This window comes from Notolepis coatsorum (assembly GCF_963971535.1).
Source record: "Notolepis coatsorum genome assembly, chromosome: 18".
Taxonomy (NCBI): domain Eukaryota; kingdom Metazoa; phylum Chordata; class Actinopteri; order Aulopiformes; family Paralepididae; genus Notolepis; species Notolepis coatsorum.
The window spans coordinates 100247746-100264471 of NC_140182.1; the positions used below are offsets into that span (position 1 = coordinate 100247746).

The 16726-nt window shown below is 41.6% G+C and overlaps 1 protein-coding gene across 1 annotated transcript; it reads right to left on the reverse strand.

Annotated features, from left to right (window-relative positions):
- Positions 1-9617: 9617 nt before the first annotated feature.
- On the reverse strand, positions 9618-13486 carry admb (adrenomedullin b). The gene is made up of 4 exons (XM_084334613.1): positions 13379-13486; positions 12781-12895; positions 11776-11892; positions 9618-11377 (listed from the first exon to the last, which is right to left on the reverse strand). The coding sequence occupies exons 2-4, from the start codon at positions 12882-12884 to the stop codon at positions 11146-11148; spliced, it is 453 nt and encodes a 150-aa protein (XP_084190739.1). The 5' UTR covers positions 12885-12895; positions 13379-13486; the 3' UTR covers positions 9618-11145.
- Between the last annotated feature and the right edge of the window lie 3240 nt (positions 13487-16726).

The window sequence follows — 16726 nt, forward strand, 5'->3', positions numbered from 1 at the left end:
TTTGTGAAAGAAGCACATCATTTAAAGGTGGAATCTGTAATGCAGTCAAACACCGCGCTCTAGGTAAAAGAGCCCCCCTTGGTATTGCATGTTGTTTACATTTTCTGCCAAGAGAAGTCTTGAAAAATTCACACATGTATAGGCTATATTATATTATAGTTATATATATTATAGACTATATGTACCATATTATAGCTATATAGTAACTATTATCTTATTGGTTACTTGTACTATTATGTTTCCTCATTGTTACCAAAAGCATGAACAGGTTTTGCAGGATTATCTCACACTCAGGAACAGCGTCTTTCTCTGAACTCCATTGCCTACACCCTAGGCTCTGTTACCCATACTGTATGACTCTGAACTCTGTTGCTTATACTCTTATACCTACTGCTTCACTGTCTACCCATATACTCTGTATGATAGCATGTACAACAGCACTGTATATACAGCACATTTGCATTATATTACAGCATATACTGTATATAAGCATATTTGTCTGAATATACCTGCATATAACCCCTCTATACTTGCTTGTACACCTGCACATAACCCTTAAAGGAAAATGCCAACATTTTGGGAAATGTGCTTATTTGCCATCTACCCTGGAGTTAGACAAGAAGATACATACCATTTTCTTCTCTGTGCATGCAGTAGGAGTAGGAAGACGTTGGGAACTAGGCTAATGGAGGAACCTACTTCCAGTGACTGATGCTAAGCTAGGCTAACGTGCACGTCTTCCTACTCCTACTGCATGCACAGAGAAGAAAAAGGTATGTATCTTAACACACCAACATTTTGGGAACCCTGGAGTTAGACAAGAAGATGCATACCTTTTTCTTCTCTGTGCATGCAGTAGGAGTAGGAAGACGTTGGGAACTAGGCTAATGGAGGAACCTACTTCCAGTGACTGACGCTAAGCTAGGCTAACGGTGCACGTCTTCCTACTCCTACTGCATGCACAGAGAAGAAAACATTTATGTATCTTCTTGTCTAACTCCAGGGTAGATGGCAAATAAGCTAATTTCCCAAAATGTTGGAGTTTTCCTTTAACTCTGTATGATAGCATATACTATAATGTACGCAGCTATTCCATCCATCTGTTCTGCTGGCCGTCGTGGCGCAGATCTGACACGTCATCAGAGCTCTGTTGCAGCTGGCGCTAGTAGCACGGGAAACTCTGAGACCACTGCATGATAGCACGGGGAGCATCGCGAGATCACTACTCACAAAGGAGTTTAGAGTGGAGTGGATTTGAACCTACTCCGGCCCTTACAGAGACTCACCACATCATCAAAGATCAAAATAGAACTTTAAAAAACACAATCTCTCAATAACAAGTCATCCTTCATAAGACCACATTATCGACAAGGAGATAAGCTTCAGTCTATGTGCCTCACAGAAACCTGGCACCAGCCAGAGGTTTACTTCACCCTAAATTAAGCCTGTCCTCCTGGCTACAGCTACCTGGAGAAAGCCCGCAGCACCGGTCGTGGTGGAGGCTTAATCGTTATTCACCGAAACTTGCAATGGGCCTGGTCTACAAGATACACTACGCGACCAAGGTACCCATGTACATGTCAAAATACTTCCCAAAGGTCAGTGAATACCACGATCACAACACCAGAGGGAGCTCCACAAATCATGTTAAACCCAGATTCGGCTCAAACAAGGGACTAAACACGTTTCGCAATTATGCCACATCAATGTGGAACGCCCTACCCAAAGCTGTAAAGGAATGTGAATCACTACCCACTTTCAAAAACACTCTCAAAAAACACCTACGTGAGACAGCAATTCGAAACTGGCCCCTACAAATGTCCTAACCTAGTTGTACAGTAAATGACCAAGTAAGGCTTTGTCAGTATTCCAATGTACAGTGTAAAATGTGTGTGTGTCCCCTACCCAACCCCCCCCCCCCCCCCCCACCTCCAATGTACAGCCCTCACCCACCCACCCACCCAACCCCACCCCACCCACCCAACCTCCTCCAATGTACAGTTTCTACGTCAAATGTATATACACTCTTTTTCTGGACACTTTTGTATCACAAACAGTACTGTATTTGCAAATCTGATATGTCATAAATGTATAGATGTAGCAGTACTGTCTATCTGTATGTCATGTATGTCATATATGTTATGATGAATTGAAAATGGGGGACCCTGATGTAAACAAGACGAAAGTCTTTCTCTGGTCTGCATCCCCTTAACAATTGTATGTATTGAGCTGTACTGTACTGTACCCATTCTGCAATCTGTTAATAAACGTTTCAATCAATCAATCAATCAATCAAAGGAATTGGAACTGTCCCCCCTGCCCTTGCCTGTACTGTCCTCATTTGAATTTCTTGCATTCTAATGTAAACCCCCTTTCCCCATGACAATACTTCTGATTTACCGGCCACCCAAACCCAACTCTGTTTTCATCCCAGAGATGCAGGACCTCCTCACTACACTCATAATACTTGGAGATATAAATATTCACGTCGACACGCCCTCTTGCCACCCTGCAGCTGAATTTCTGCTACTTCTGGACTGCCTCAACCTCACACAACACGTTGATGTCCCCACACACACAACGGGCCACACGCTCAACCTGGTCATCACAAACTCCGCCCCCATCAGCAACCTGCTAGTCTACGATCTGGGAGTATCTGACCACAAGATCATCTCAATGGAGCTGCCATTCCAGTCTCCACTCAGCATGCCCAAGCGCCAAATCCGTTTCAGGAACCTCAAAAACATCAACCCGGACACCATAACCCTGGACCTCCAGCTTGTCTCCTCTGTCAACCTCTCATCAGCAAATGAGTCAGCGGACTTGTACAATAAATGCCTAAACAGTCTTCTCCAACAATCTCCACGCCCCTGTCAACATTACAACGATCACCTTGGCATGCTCTGCCCCCTGGTATACCAGCGAGCTGTGGAGGATGAAGACATTACAACGATCACCTTGGCATGCTCTGCCCCCTGGTATACCAGCGAGCTGTGGAGGATGCAGACAGCTGGGTGTGTCTTGAGCGGCTTAAGGTCTCAGGATTCACTGTACACAAATTGGCCTATCGAGAACACCAGAAGGCCTACTCAAAATCCCTCAGAGATGCATGGCCCCAGTACTACTCTATCATAAATAACAGTCCTGGAAATTCCAAGCAACTTTTCTCCACCATCAACCACCTCCTCAAACCCCAAATCTCTCTTCAGGACCAAAGTTGACACCATCCGCTCCCTCCTCTCTAGCCCCTCTGCCCCTCCAGTTCCAACAGTCGACCCACAGCCTGGAACTACTCAGCCTCTCTGCTGCTTTTCCAACATCTCACACAGCGAGAGGTTGAGGTCATCGTTAGGAGAATGAAGCCTTCCACCTGTATCCTGGACCCCCCTTCCCTCAGCCCCCTCAGGCCATGTCCCCTCTGCCCTAAAAACTGTTGTCATAAATCCACTTCTCAAAAAACCCTCCCTAGACTCGCAAGTATCAGACCCATTTCCAACCTCCCATTCCTGTCCAAACCTAAACAACTTACTTGAGAAGTTCCAGTCTGGTTCCACTCTGGCCACAGCACCGAAACTGCCCTGGTCAGAGTCACCAACGACCTGCTGATGACGGCTGATGCTGGCTCTCCTTCCCTCCTCATCCTCCTTGATCTCACTGCAGCTTGATCTCTAACATCCTCCTCCACCATCTTCACTCCACCATCAGACTCTCAGACTCTGCCCTTGTCTGGTTCAGATCATACTTCACTGGTAGAACAGAGTATGTCTCCTTGGGAGAGGCAAGGTCGGATACTCACCATGTCACCTGTGGTGTCCCTCAAGGATCAGTCCTCGGCCCCACCCTGTTCACACTTTACATGCTCCCCCTTGGCCCTATCATCAGCCAGCATGGAATATCATTCCACTGCTATGCTGATGACACCCAACTTTACCTCAAGATAAACCCTACCCCATCTACAGTCCTGCCATCATCCACCCTGACCACCTGCTTGCCTGCTTGGAGGAGACAAAGGCATAGATAAAGCACAACTTCCTGCAATTAAACAGCTCCAAAACCGAAGCCATTCTCGTTGGCACCCCACAGCAGGTCCGCTCATCCACCATCACCACCATCACCTTTTCCGGCCAGGATATCATGCTCTCACCAACAGTTAAAATGGACCCTCACCTGACATTTGGGGCTCACATCAAACTACTGTACAAAAACTCCTTTTACCACCATAGGAACATCCTGTCTACCTGTCTCACTTGAGTATAAAGTCTCCCTGCTCACTCACCAGTGCCTCCACTGAAACGCCTTAAAGAACTGATCACCCTTCAATCATCCTCACAACACCTCCGCTCCGGCCAGGCACCTGAAGACCAAACTCTGCACCATGGGAGATGAGGCTTTCTGCTCATGTGCTCCCAGTCTGTGGAATGCTCTCCCTGACCATCTGAGAGCACCACAGACCGTGGATGATTGAAAGGGCCTCAAAACACATCTTTATAATAGAGCCTTTTGTTGATTCTTATCTAGTTTTAGCTCTACACATTTTATGTTATTTTACTCTTTTACTAGTTTTAGCCCTTCTTATTTTATTGTATTCTTTTACTAGTTTTAGCCCTTCTTATTTTATTGTATTCTTTTTAGTCTTTTACTAGTTTTATCCTACTTATTTTGTTATTTTATTTACTCTCTTACTAGTTTTGATCTTCTAATCTACACTGTAGCGCCTTGAGCTTTGTTCCACAAATATAAAGCAGCCCTACAAATTGAATATATTATTATTATTATTAGTAGTAGTAATGCTGTATATACCATATATATATATATTTTTTTTTTCTCCACTTTATTTTTCTCCTTGTTTTCTTTATTAAATTTCTTTTCAATTTTTTTCTCCCATCCCAATTTCGTATCTCCAATTCTCCCCTCCCCTGTCTTTAACGTTGCTAGACTATGCCTCCCACTGGTCGGCTGTAGTGAGGATAGAAGCCTTGCATCACGTGTCCCCTCCGGTACACGAGGAGGCAGCCTGTCGCATCTTTTCACCAGACAGCTCGAACTCTCAGCGGCGAGGAGTAACGCGTGGTAGGCTCACGCTGCCCCCGATGCTTCCTGTTTCTGCTGTACAGGCGTCACCCAACCGACCTGTAGGAGTCGCTGTCCACAACGTCCGATCCCCACCCACCGGCTTTCCAACCCTCTAACACTGCCAATTGTGTTAGTATGACGGCCGGCCAAGCCGGAAGCAACGCAGAGAGCTGGGCTCGATACCAGTATCTCCTGCGTTAGTGGCGAGCGCCTTGCCCACTGCGCCACCCAGCCGCACCCCATATATATATATATATATTCCCACCGCATATATACCTATCCTCACCTGTCTGTACTTACCTGCACATAGTCCTTTACTATATCTATATCTGTACATTGTTACAATCACAGCCAGGGCCTCTCTCTCACCTGCTGCTTCCACGACCCTTATATGGGCAGCTTCCTGTCGCTGCTTCCACACACTCAGCCAGGTTCAATCTGCACACCTGAGACTCGTCAGGTCATCACCAGCCCTGACAAGAGACCTGTGTTTCCTGCCACTCACTGTCCGAGTGTTGCTACACCTACCTAGGTACGAGGAAGTAACCTGCCTGCTGTTCTATCTGTTTCCCTGCCTTGTCCTCCTAACCCTGTCTCCCTGTGCCCATGAACATCCGTCTCCCTGTGCCCATGAACATCTGTCACCCGGTCTACATTGTCTCGCGAGGAGTGCTCCTGCTCTCACCTGTCGCACATTCCTGAAACATTCAATAACCTGCTGGTACCTATATTAAAACAACCTAAAGCGCCTCATTCTCCTCACCCCTGTGTTCTGCTCTTGGGCTCAAGTTAACGCTACCCTAACATACATATCCTACTCTTACTAGTTATGCTGCTGGCCAGTAGTAGTCATACTGTCTCTATTTATATAATACAACTCTGTACATACATCTCATTAGCACTACACTCAGTAGTACTAATTTGTATAATTTGTACCCAGTTTAACCACCTGTACATTGTATCTAATCTAACCAACATTACCATGAGAAATAAAGACACACATAAGGATTCTATGTATAGGCCTACTGCAGCCTTATTTAATGAAACCATCCCCCAAAATGGTAGCCTTGCATATGGAATTTTATACACATCTATTATTATGTAATTGTTGATTGTCTTTTGAATAATATCAGTTTCCCTGTCTTGATTTCTGTCTGACCTTGAAAGGGAATGTTCACTTCAGACATAAAATTCATGTTCAAGTTCAAGTTTTGTTTTATTTTTCAGATATAAGGTACATGTACAATATAGTGAAATGCTTGGTTCTGTAAAATGACACTTTCACTGCTGACTGTCATTCCACCAGTATGAACATGGAATTACATTTTACACAAAACAACGGTTGCTATGTTACAGGCAGCCATCCTGGAAGAAAGATAACTACATAAACCTTCTGTGCAAGGGCCTCTATTGACAGTCAAACAGAATGGCTGTCGTCTGCTTGGAAGGACTTAATAAAATCACAACTTAATAAAATCACTAGGAGTTTGAAAACGTCTTTTGTTCCAGTACAGTGCAGCAGCGCCACCTGTTGTACATAACAGGTTGTTACCGGTTGATGGGCCTTTCATTCATGGCCAAAGCAGTTATCCAGTCACCCGACTGGTGTACAGACAGCACATTGCTCATAAATACTAGTAAAACCAAAGGGCTACGGGCAAAATCAGCTGCAACTGTAGCCTGCTCCATCCAAGCCAACCAGTTACAATAAACGGTCAGTCTGTGTAGAAGTGGTAGAAAACTTGAAATATTTCGGTACTTTCCTGGATAACACCTTGAGCTTTATAGCTAACACAGAAGAACACATCTTAAAGAAAACGCTTGTATCTTCTAAGAAAGTTGAATAGTTTTGCTGTAAATAGGGATATTCTAGAGCTGCTATACAAACGTCTTGTTGAAAGATAGTGTTTGATATCTCAACCTGGTATGGAAACCTTGGGGCCAAGAATAAGAACAAATTGGCAAGGATTGTTAACATGGCCAGTAAAGTTATAGGTTAACCACAAAACAATTGTTTGAGTTATTGTCTGTATTTCGGAATAGGGACAGGGCTCTATTGTCTGCTCCTCTGAATCCCCGTCATGGTGAGTTTGACCAGTTTCCATCTGGAAGGCACTATAGAGTTATTTTAGCCCCAAAAAACATGGCGTGCAAGTACCTGCAGCTCTGTCTGTGTTTTTGTTGTTGTTTCTCTTTTGTCTACTGTGTATTTGGCTGTTTGGGCCAATGTCTTTTGTGCCTGTGTGATGTTTGTACTGTGTTGTCTTGTTGATTGCAACCATGGTACTTTCCTGTATGTCACGTATTGTCATAAATGTCATGATATATACAGTATCTGTATATCTGTATGGCCCCCGTAAATGTACAAACCCCCCCTCCCACCCACCCACCCCCTCCTAATGTACAGTTTCCTCCCCCTCGTATGCATATATTTTCTGTTAGGATTTTCTGTTAGGTTAACAGTACTGTATATTTGCATATCTTGTATGTCACAAATGTAACAGTACTGTATACCTGTATGTCATGTATGTCAGAAATGTCAAGATATATATCTGTATGTTGCGTATGTCATTAATGTCATTATGAATTGAAAATGGGGGACCCTGATGTAAACAAGACGAAAGTCTTTCTCTGGTCTGCATCCCCTTAACAATTGTGTGTATTGAGCCGTACTGTATTGTACCCATTCTGCAATCTGTTAATAAAGTTTTCAATCAATGGTCGCCTGCCTGCCTGCCTGCCTGCCTGCCTGCCTGCCTAGGATGATAGGATGTATTATAGCTATCAGTCCCTTAGATCCATTCTGAATTAACTGGAGACAAGTATTTGTGACTTTGTGACAAGTATTTTTATATTTCAACGTTATGTTCTCTACATTGCTATTGTCTGACATTGTTCTATTGTCTGCAGTCTGCAACCCTGTTAATGTGTCTTGGCCAGGACACTCTTGAAAAGGAGATTTTTTTTTTATCTCTATGACTCATTCCCGGTTAAATAAAAATTATGATCGTTTCACTTTTAAACTTTACATTGAAAACATAGTAAGGAAACTGATGCTCAAGCTTATTTTAGAAGAAAATTCTGCTTTTCCTTGGTTGCCAGGAAAGTATTGGTTGAGGCTCCGTTCCTTCCCATGCTTGACAATGGTGATCTGTTGTCCATGCACTCCTCTGCCCAATGCTTGCGTTGGCTGGATACTGTACTGTAAGTGCTCTGAGGTTTGTCACAGGCTGCTAAGCTCTCACTCACCATTGCACCCCCTATGTGCCAGGGTTCAGTGGCCCTCACTGGCCTTTGTGCAGACTCACTCATTGGCACACATTTATTTATAAGTCCATCCATGGTCTGCTTTACTCTGTCTTTGTGGGTATATCTCACACAAAACTATAGTAAGTATGGTTTGCGCTCAAACGGCACCCTCTTACAGTCTGTCCCTGAGGTTCACACTGAACCTGGCAAACAGGCCTTTATCTTCACTGCCCCTACGTTAAAAACGTAGTGAAGGGTTTGGAGGCAGATTCAATTGTAATTAGTAATTTGCTTCCTTTAGCTAGATTCCATTTCCTCTTGTCTTTTCTTTTTAGGCATATGATTCTGTGAGTTGCTACTGCATGTTTAACTATATGTGTTTTTCATGTTTGCTTTTATGTTGTTTGCAACACTGTATTGCTACTATCCTGGCTATAGGGCTCCTTCGAAAAAAAGAGATCTTGTAATCTCAATGGGACTCAACTGGTTAAATAAAGGTTTAATAATTATTTAATAATGAATGAATAATGAAGAAGGTATGAACTACATATAGCCTACATACATATTATATCAGATCTGTATACATATACTATATAGGCTACTCTGTATATAATTTAATCTGAAACTGATCAAACAGGTTGTTGATAGCCGGCTGGTCTTTGTGGAGGTTAAAAGATAAAATGGAATTAGATAATCTTGTTACCTCATGGTAAATACTGGTGGCCCAAAGTGTTTTTATTGCCATATACAGCAATGATTGGTTTATACATTTAACCTCTTTTATGCTAAATCAAAAGTGAATTCACATATCTACTCAGACACCTCACCCCTTGTGTTTCCTACCCCATATCTTGAACACCACCTATGTTACACCATGTGACTGATTTAAATATCTATCTAGTATCAATCAGAATGATCTACAATATGTTGCAAAGAGAAATACAGTCTGCCTGATTGTTCTTTTCTAATGGCTAATAATTCTGGTGGCGACATGCTGTGATTACAGTATTTAGAACACATTGACCCATGATATCTTGTTCTACCAAAATCCTATTTACATTTCTTTCTTTTTTTAACTATGAACATAATGTACACCAGTGGTTCCCAACCTCTTTTCCTCTCTCTCACAGACACACACACACGCACACGCACACACACACACACACGCACACGCACACACAAATATTACTGTAAAAACCATCTCACCAAAAGTCTTATTCAACTACTGAGGCAGTTTACCGGGTAATGTTGAAAATATTTATTTCCACAACTCTTCACAAATTACGTTGATACAAGTGAAGGTTTCTAACAGTGTATATTTGTTAAACAGTGGTTTTAAAACAGTGTGTTTATTACATGTAATGTAGGCTATTCCGGAGCTAGGTGGCAGCACAGCTCTTCTATTATTACCTCGAGTGCTTGGCTGCACCTCCATATTGTAGTCCAACAGTTCCATGGCATCTAACCAAATCAACTCCTCCAACTGCCAAATAATTACTGACCCCTTGCTCCAGTTGACCTTTCAGTTACCATGACTTTCATTTGCCAAAAATGATCTTTAACAAACATGTACCAGTCAAAGCTTTTATTTGTCGGCCAGGACAGAAACGTATTATAATGGTTGATGGATTTTTAACCCGTTATATATATATATCATATATGTCTATTTTGACATTCTTGTGGCCAACCTGTGTATTAGCAGTTGTACAGTTGATCCTAATCACTTGGAGCGTGAATGTGATATATCACCCAAAAGTACTCAATCTATAGATAATTTGGTTTGAAAACATTGTTCTAAACCTAAAACAGACACGTGATTCAGCACCACAAAAAGATGAATCACAAATAACTCAAGGGTATAGGTTTTGATGATTGTATTAATATTTTTTCATGTATTTCCATGACGCCTAATTCACAAAAGAATATACAATACAAAATAAGTAGCTATTTACAAAATGCATTAAGTTATGTTACTTCATTGAAATTTAAAATAAAATAAAAAAAGTTGCATTTAATCTGTATTTTGGCAGTATAAAAATATAATGACATGTATTATGAGCTTAAATATAAAGTAACTTCATACACTTCCTTGCTTATATACAAACAGGTATAATTAGACTTGAAGCACTTGTAATACAGTTTGAGAGGGTCTTGCACACAGGGGGTTAAACTACTTTTCAGTGTTCAGTGTTAGAAGGGAGTCAGTGAAATTTCATGTGGTGTTTTTTCCTCCATTGGTCTCACATAGTCCCCTCCAAGCTCAGCCTCAACCCTTCTTTGGTCCACAAATATTAGTGATATGGGAGGAGAATCCTCAAACATAGCCCCCCCATCTCCCTGCTGCCCAATGCAGGACATTCACCTTCAAAAGCTGCGGAAGAGACAGACATTCTTGTCAAGTCCTGCAGGTCTGGAGTGAGATCATCCGTATAAGTTACACACTTGTTGAAACTGAGATACACACACATACACGCACACACACACACACACACACACACACACGGACACACTTACCTAGGCACACAGACACACATGCACACACACATTTTAAGCACACGTACGGACGCACTTACCTAGGCGCACAAACATGCACACACACAGACACACACACACACACACACACACATTATTGGGATCTCCTCGTTACAAGTTGACCTCAACATCAACAAAGTTGTTTTCTTCTTCTGATGAGCCCCATTGATGTAGCAGTCTGCATGCCGTACTAGTAATGCTCTGGAATAGAACCTCTGTGGGGGACATACAGTATCTTCATCAAACAAACAAAAACAAGAGAAGTTCCTCTTTCTTCCTTCGAGCTCCGTCTCAGTCCAATGTGGGTGGAGTGTAGTGGCCTCCCGGACTGGCTCTGTCGCTCCATCTGCTACTAGGCCTCCCTGTCTCGGGGGCGAGCCTGAGAGAGCGGCGCCTGCGTCCGTAGCCTTTGCAGCCAACCTTGTCCTGGGGAGCTTTATCCTTGTACAGGGTGAACTCGTGTAATTTCTTTATCAGATCAGGGAATATACATGTGGGCAGCCGGCAGGTCGTCCTCTTGCACCTGATAACATAAGATAAGATGAGATAAGATGAGATAAGATAAGATGAGATAAGATAAGATAAGATATTCCTTTATTGATCCCCTTGGGGAAATTTGGGCGTCATAGCAGCACGAGGGAGACAGGAGGGGAGATACAGGCATGGGCAGGGTAATAGAAGAAGACATGATTATATATATAAATAAATAATATATACATACATACATATATCTGATAGCCAAAGCTAAGAAAAGCGAAGGAAGATAGTTTGAGGGACACATTGAGGTGTGTGGAACGGATCTGATCTGATAACAGCTAATGAATGTGCCTCTGAGGCAGAGGTGCAAGTTCATGTGAAACTCCTTAATTACATCATCTGTGATGCGTTCAAGGATGTATTAAAAATTATATTTCTTCTTGCCTGGAGTGCCGTTGGGTATCATGATCTCTGTCCCCTCTCTGCTGTGGTACGGTGGGGGCATCAGAAGTCTTGCTGCCCAGGTCTCTCCGCATACGGCTTTGGAGCCAGACTCGAAACCTGACACAGGCAATTAAAGAAGCTGATTAAATTAAAGAAGCATCAAAACATTATATGCATTTTAGATAAAAGGGATTGTTGTTTGATCATTGCTAAATATTTGTTGAGGCTCCGTTCCTAAATATTTGTTATTTAAGTATAAACATAGATACACGTTGCTATTTTGTAACTGAAGATCGTTAAAGCTTAATGTGTACGATTGTTTTGTTCAGATTTAGCTCCAAAACGTGCAGATTACTAAGAGTGAGTTTCATTGACCAATGTAACAGCACTGAAAATATATTCCACTCTAAGGTTTTACTGCAAGCCTCACCTTCTAACCAATCAGAGAAGCTCAGAGGGAATTTCGTTGGAATAAGCAGATGCAATTTAGTGGTTATTTAGTGGTTAGTCTACATGGTCCTCATTGCCGGACTGTGTTGTATAAGGACTAAAAGTGCTTATTCCAACCAAATTCACTTTGAGCTTCTCTTAAAGGTTAGAAGGGGCGAGCCTCTCTGTAAAACTTTAGAATGGAATATCTCTGCACCTCTGCTACACTGGTCAATGAAACCCGCTCACAGGACTCAGTATTGCCACATTAAGATATATTTTGTAGCAAATCATTTAAAGAAAATTATTTGTGATTGAAAATCTTACACATTATAGCTTTAAGAGCCAGTCATTTCAATACTATTCAATAGTGAGCAATTGTTTATATATTATAATATTTAGATAATATTATACTTATATAAAGAGTATGTTTCACGTTTTTCAAAGGGTTGATAATATCTCACTTTGGAATTCCTTCAAATCTTCTGTTGCAAGCCATAGTCCTATTATGATAAAGTCAGACTACATATGGCTCAGTATTAGACGATCACTGTCCTCACACAAAAGTCAGCTCACCTGTTTTTCAGGCTAGAGTTGCAGTCCTCTTTTGCGCCATTTACCAGCAGCAGAACTGTGGTGAAGACACACCAGCAGATGACAGTCTGTAGAGCCAACCTCATATCGGCAGGAGCTGCCAAATCAAATAAAACATACAAGCTGAGGTAACTTTGTAGTAGCTCTGACCAACTCACTATATATACTGAATATACTGAATATATCCAGCTGTATATACACTGACAGACAGTAGCTGTGCACAGCAACAGGACAAATAAAGCATGCTGACTTGAGAGACATCACTTGTGTCTATAGAGTCAATTTAAATACAAATTCTGCATCAATGTCATTCTTTTCAGGCAAGTTCATGCACGAGGATGGTAACCCTTACTCTAAGAACAATTAAACATGTTTATCAAGCCCAGTTGACATTTAAAGCAGCAGCTTGACAAACAAATGATATAATGAACAATGGTATTCATTACTATTACTAATTATTCCAACACTGACTTCAAAGTAGACAAACAAACAAACAAACAATTAAACTCAAAACAAACAATTCAAACAAAAACCCAGTTGCATGCTTTCTCCATAATAACCCATGGAGAAGGCTACTTACCTTGAAAGGCTAGCTGGAAATGTGATATGGAGAACTTGTGGTGTGCATCCAAATGTGCTTTGAACCTCTTGGTAAAAATGAGGTGCTATTTTCAAGGCTGTGTTTACTATGAGGTTTGAAATTTACAGCTAACGTGAGAGCCTTTATAGAAAGAGGGAGGGAGCTGTACCTGAAAGCCAAGACAGAGTGGGAGGGACTGTGTGACAGACAGCTCATCTCAACACCATCCTCTCTGAAAATGATGCTGAGCGATACTAAATTTAATTCTTAAATCCTATTGGGTTGACTAATCATGCATATTACGGTCAAGAAGGGGGAAAAAAATAATCTGAGCCAGCTGCAAATACTGATAATTCATTCAATTTGAAAAGGCATAGCTTACTTTCGTATGCAGTTAAACAGATCTTGAGAAAATTGATTTTGTACAGATAAGGGCTTTTTGAATTCATAGAATTCTCATGACATATCATGCCAGCCAATATGGGCTGATGCTACAGCTCATTGGCCACGGTTGTCATTTAATGATAAACACCAATCACCTGTTGTTTACAACCATGATGTCAGCGATCGAATGCTATGAATACCCTTGAATAAAATGTTTCAAATACCCTCGAAAGCAACAACAAGGGGCCCGGGGCCCAAAGGGGGGCCTCAGAGAGTTGCCTGTGGCCTTGAAATGATAAAATGATATTGATATTGATAATGGAAATAAATTATGAGTGATATTGGAAATCAATGAAAACACTGATTACAGAATACTTTAATCACAAAACATCAAGACATAAGTCATTATTCAACTAAGTGAATAACACAATGTAAGCTGTAATTATACGACAATTTTTTTTCTGTAGATTAGTCGATCACATACAGTACAGTACAGCCTACTTTCATGTTTGCTGTTACTAAAATAGTAAAAGTAGTTTTTTGGTCACTTTTATGATTTCACGAGGTACAATGGAATAAGCTGGACTACCTGCATTGAAGTGTGTACAGACGTAGCTAAGACGACGGCACACAGGTTATCATGTCTCCTACGGGGGACATGAATATCTCTGGGATATTTTCTCAGACACAGGGGGGACTTGGAGGCAAAAAGGTGAAGAACCACTGCTCTACAACCACAACTGTTTTCTTCCAAACAGGAGTTTAATATACTACCCAGTCACAACGAAGGCCATATACATTCCCATTGTTTATCATTGTCACAAAAGATCTCGTTTGTGGTGACAAGAGAGAGAGAGAGTTGGTTGAAGTTCATAAGCCGTACAGGAGTTTGAGTCCTTAATATAGTTGAGGAGACGTTATTGGAACAGATTCAGCCCCCGTGTCAGAATTTGTCATCTGTGACTTTAATCGCTCCAAAAAGCACATAGAATTTAAATAAGTACTCTGTTGTCATGGCAACCACACGCAGCGTACAACTTTAATGCGGGAACATGTGTTCTAAACTGGTGCACCTCTATTTAGTCACTTTGAATGCTACTTACAACAACTTGTAATTGCATTGAGCCACTTTAATGGGCCACTTGTCAACACTTAAATACATGTCCCGTGAGATCTATTTATTTATTAAATAATTTGTCTGAAAATATATGAAACTAGAGAGGTGCTCTCAGTAGAGCACAAATCTCCACCAGGCAACATGCAAACAAACACAAAAATACTGACTGCTCTCCTTGTAATTATTACCATTAGCATTAGCACATTATGCTAACACGCAGCCAAACACATGACCGACAGACACACTGACCGCTCTATGATTATAGTTATTAGCATCAACATGCTAACGCTAGATGGTAATAGGAAGCATAGGAAGGGTGATAGGAAGCATGTCAGGAAGCATAGGAAGGGTAATAGAAAGCATGGGAAGCATGTTAGGAAGCATACAAAGGATGTTATGAAGCATAGAAAGGATGTTAGGAGGGACCGATTTTGAAAAACATTCCAGGATCCACGTCTTTGGCCTGCTGTCAGTCTGTGTGTCCAGTTTCATCCATTCAGCCTTGGTATATAGCTCCGGATAAAGAGACAGACAGACAGACAGACAGACAGACAGACAGACAGACAGACAGACAGACAGACAGACAGACAGCATTCCTTGAATATTTATCACAATAAATGATTAATCCCTGGGGTGGACAGACCTGCCGGCAGGTCCAACTGACTTATGTTACTATTTTTAGAACAGCTCTGTGGTGCTGCATGCTATCTGCTCACTTTTTGTTATCTGTGTAGCTTTCCAAAGAGCCATCTGGTGTGACTGGATAATAAATCCAACTGTGAATTTCTTCATTTATCCATATATGCATGTTGAATCCAGCAGCTGTTGTCTCTGCTATAGGGCAACTGAAGGCTACTGGTGGTGTGTCCTTTGTCTGTGATTCATTGTTTGAGTCTGTCGACGAATCAGAGGCTATGTTGCTTGTGGCAGAGCAGATCGATAGGGCACATTTGGGCACAAGTATCTCATATTTTATTATAAAAAAGGCTGCATGCAACCTAACAACCCAAATAATAAGTAGAATAACTTGAGCATAATACACAATTGTGTAGATTCTCCTTTGTGCATTTGGGTATTTTTGTAAGATGATATATAATGTGAATATATAATTGTTATTCCATTTCCACCATGTAATTATATGTTTTTACTAGGGGTTTGTAACGGTACGCAAAAACCACGGTTCGGTACATACCTTGGTTTTTAAGTCACGGTTCACGGTTAATTTCAGTACAGTTCAGTTTGCAGAACGTGGCTTTCCATGTTCCATTCGGGGGGACGTAGTTACTGAAGTAGGGCTGTCAACGAATATTATATATTCAAATTAATAATCGGCTTGTAAAACTTGAATTAATAGACAGCCCCCGGCCGTCTTCCTCTCAACTCCTGGCGTGGTCCTGGATGCGCTGCATGATGGATAGAAGACACGCAACATCACTTTGATAGAGCTGAAGAATGTGCTGGTAGTAAGTAGTAACAACACAAACATCTGGCGTGATGGCAGATCATTTGTGAAGACAGTGATTTGCACTCTGAGCAAAATAAAAGCCCCGTTTGGAAATACTTCGGATTTTGATCAACTTGTGGAACCTCGAGACAAAGTTGTGTGCAAGCTATGTAAACTACAGCTGGCATACCTTATTTTTTATGCTAACGCTATTTTGAGAGTTCTAGCGTCAACAATGTAAGTAGCCTTTATTTTAAATCATCCCTCAGAGTAAAACTTACTCTGATATTGAATAATGAATAGAGACCGAAGCGCCATGCAGCTCCTAATGGTTTGATTACTATTTCCCCTTTCATGCTGTTACATTCAATCCTAAATTGACTTGCCCTAGGCCTGAGCAGTC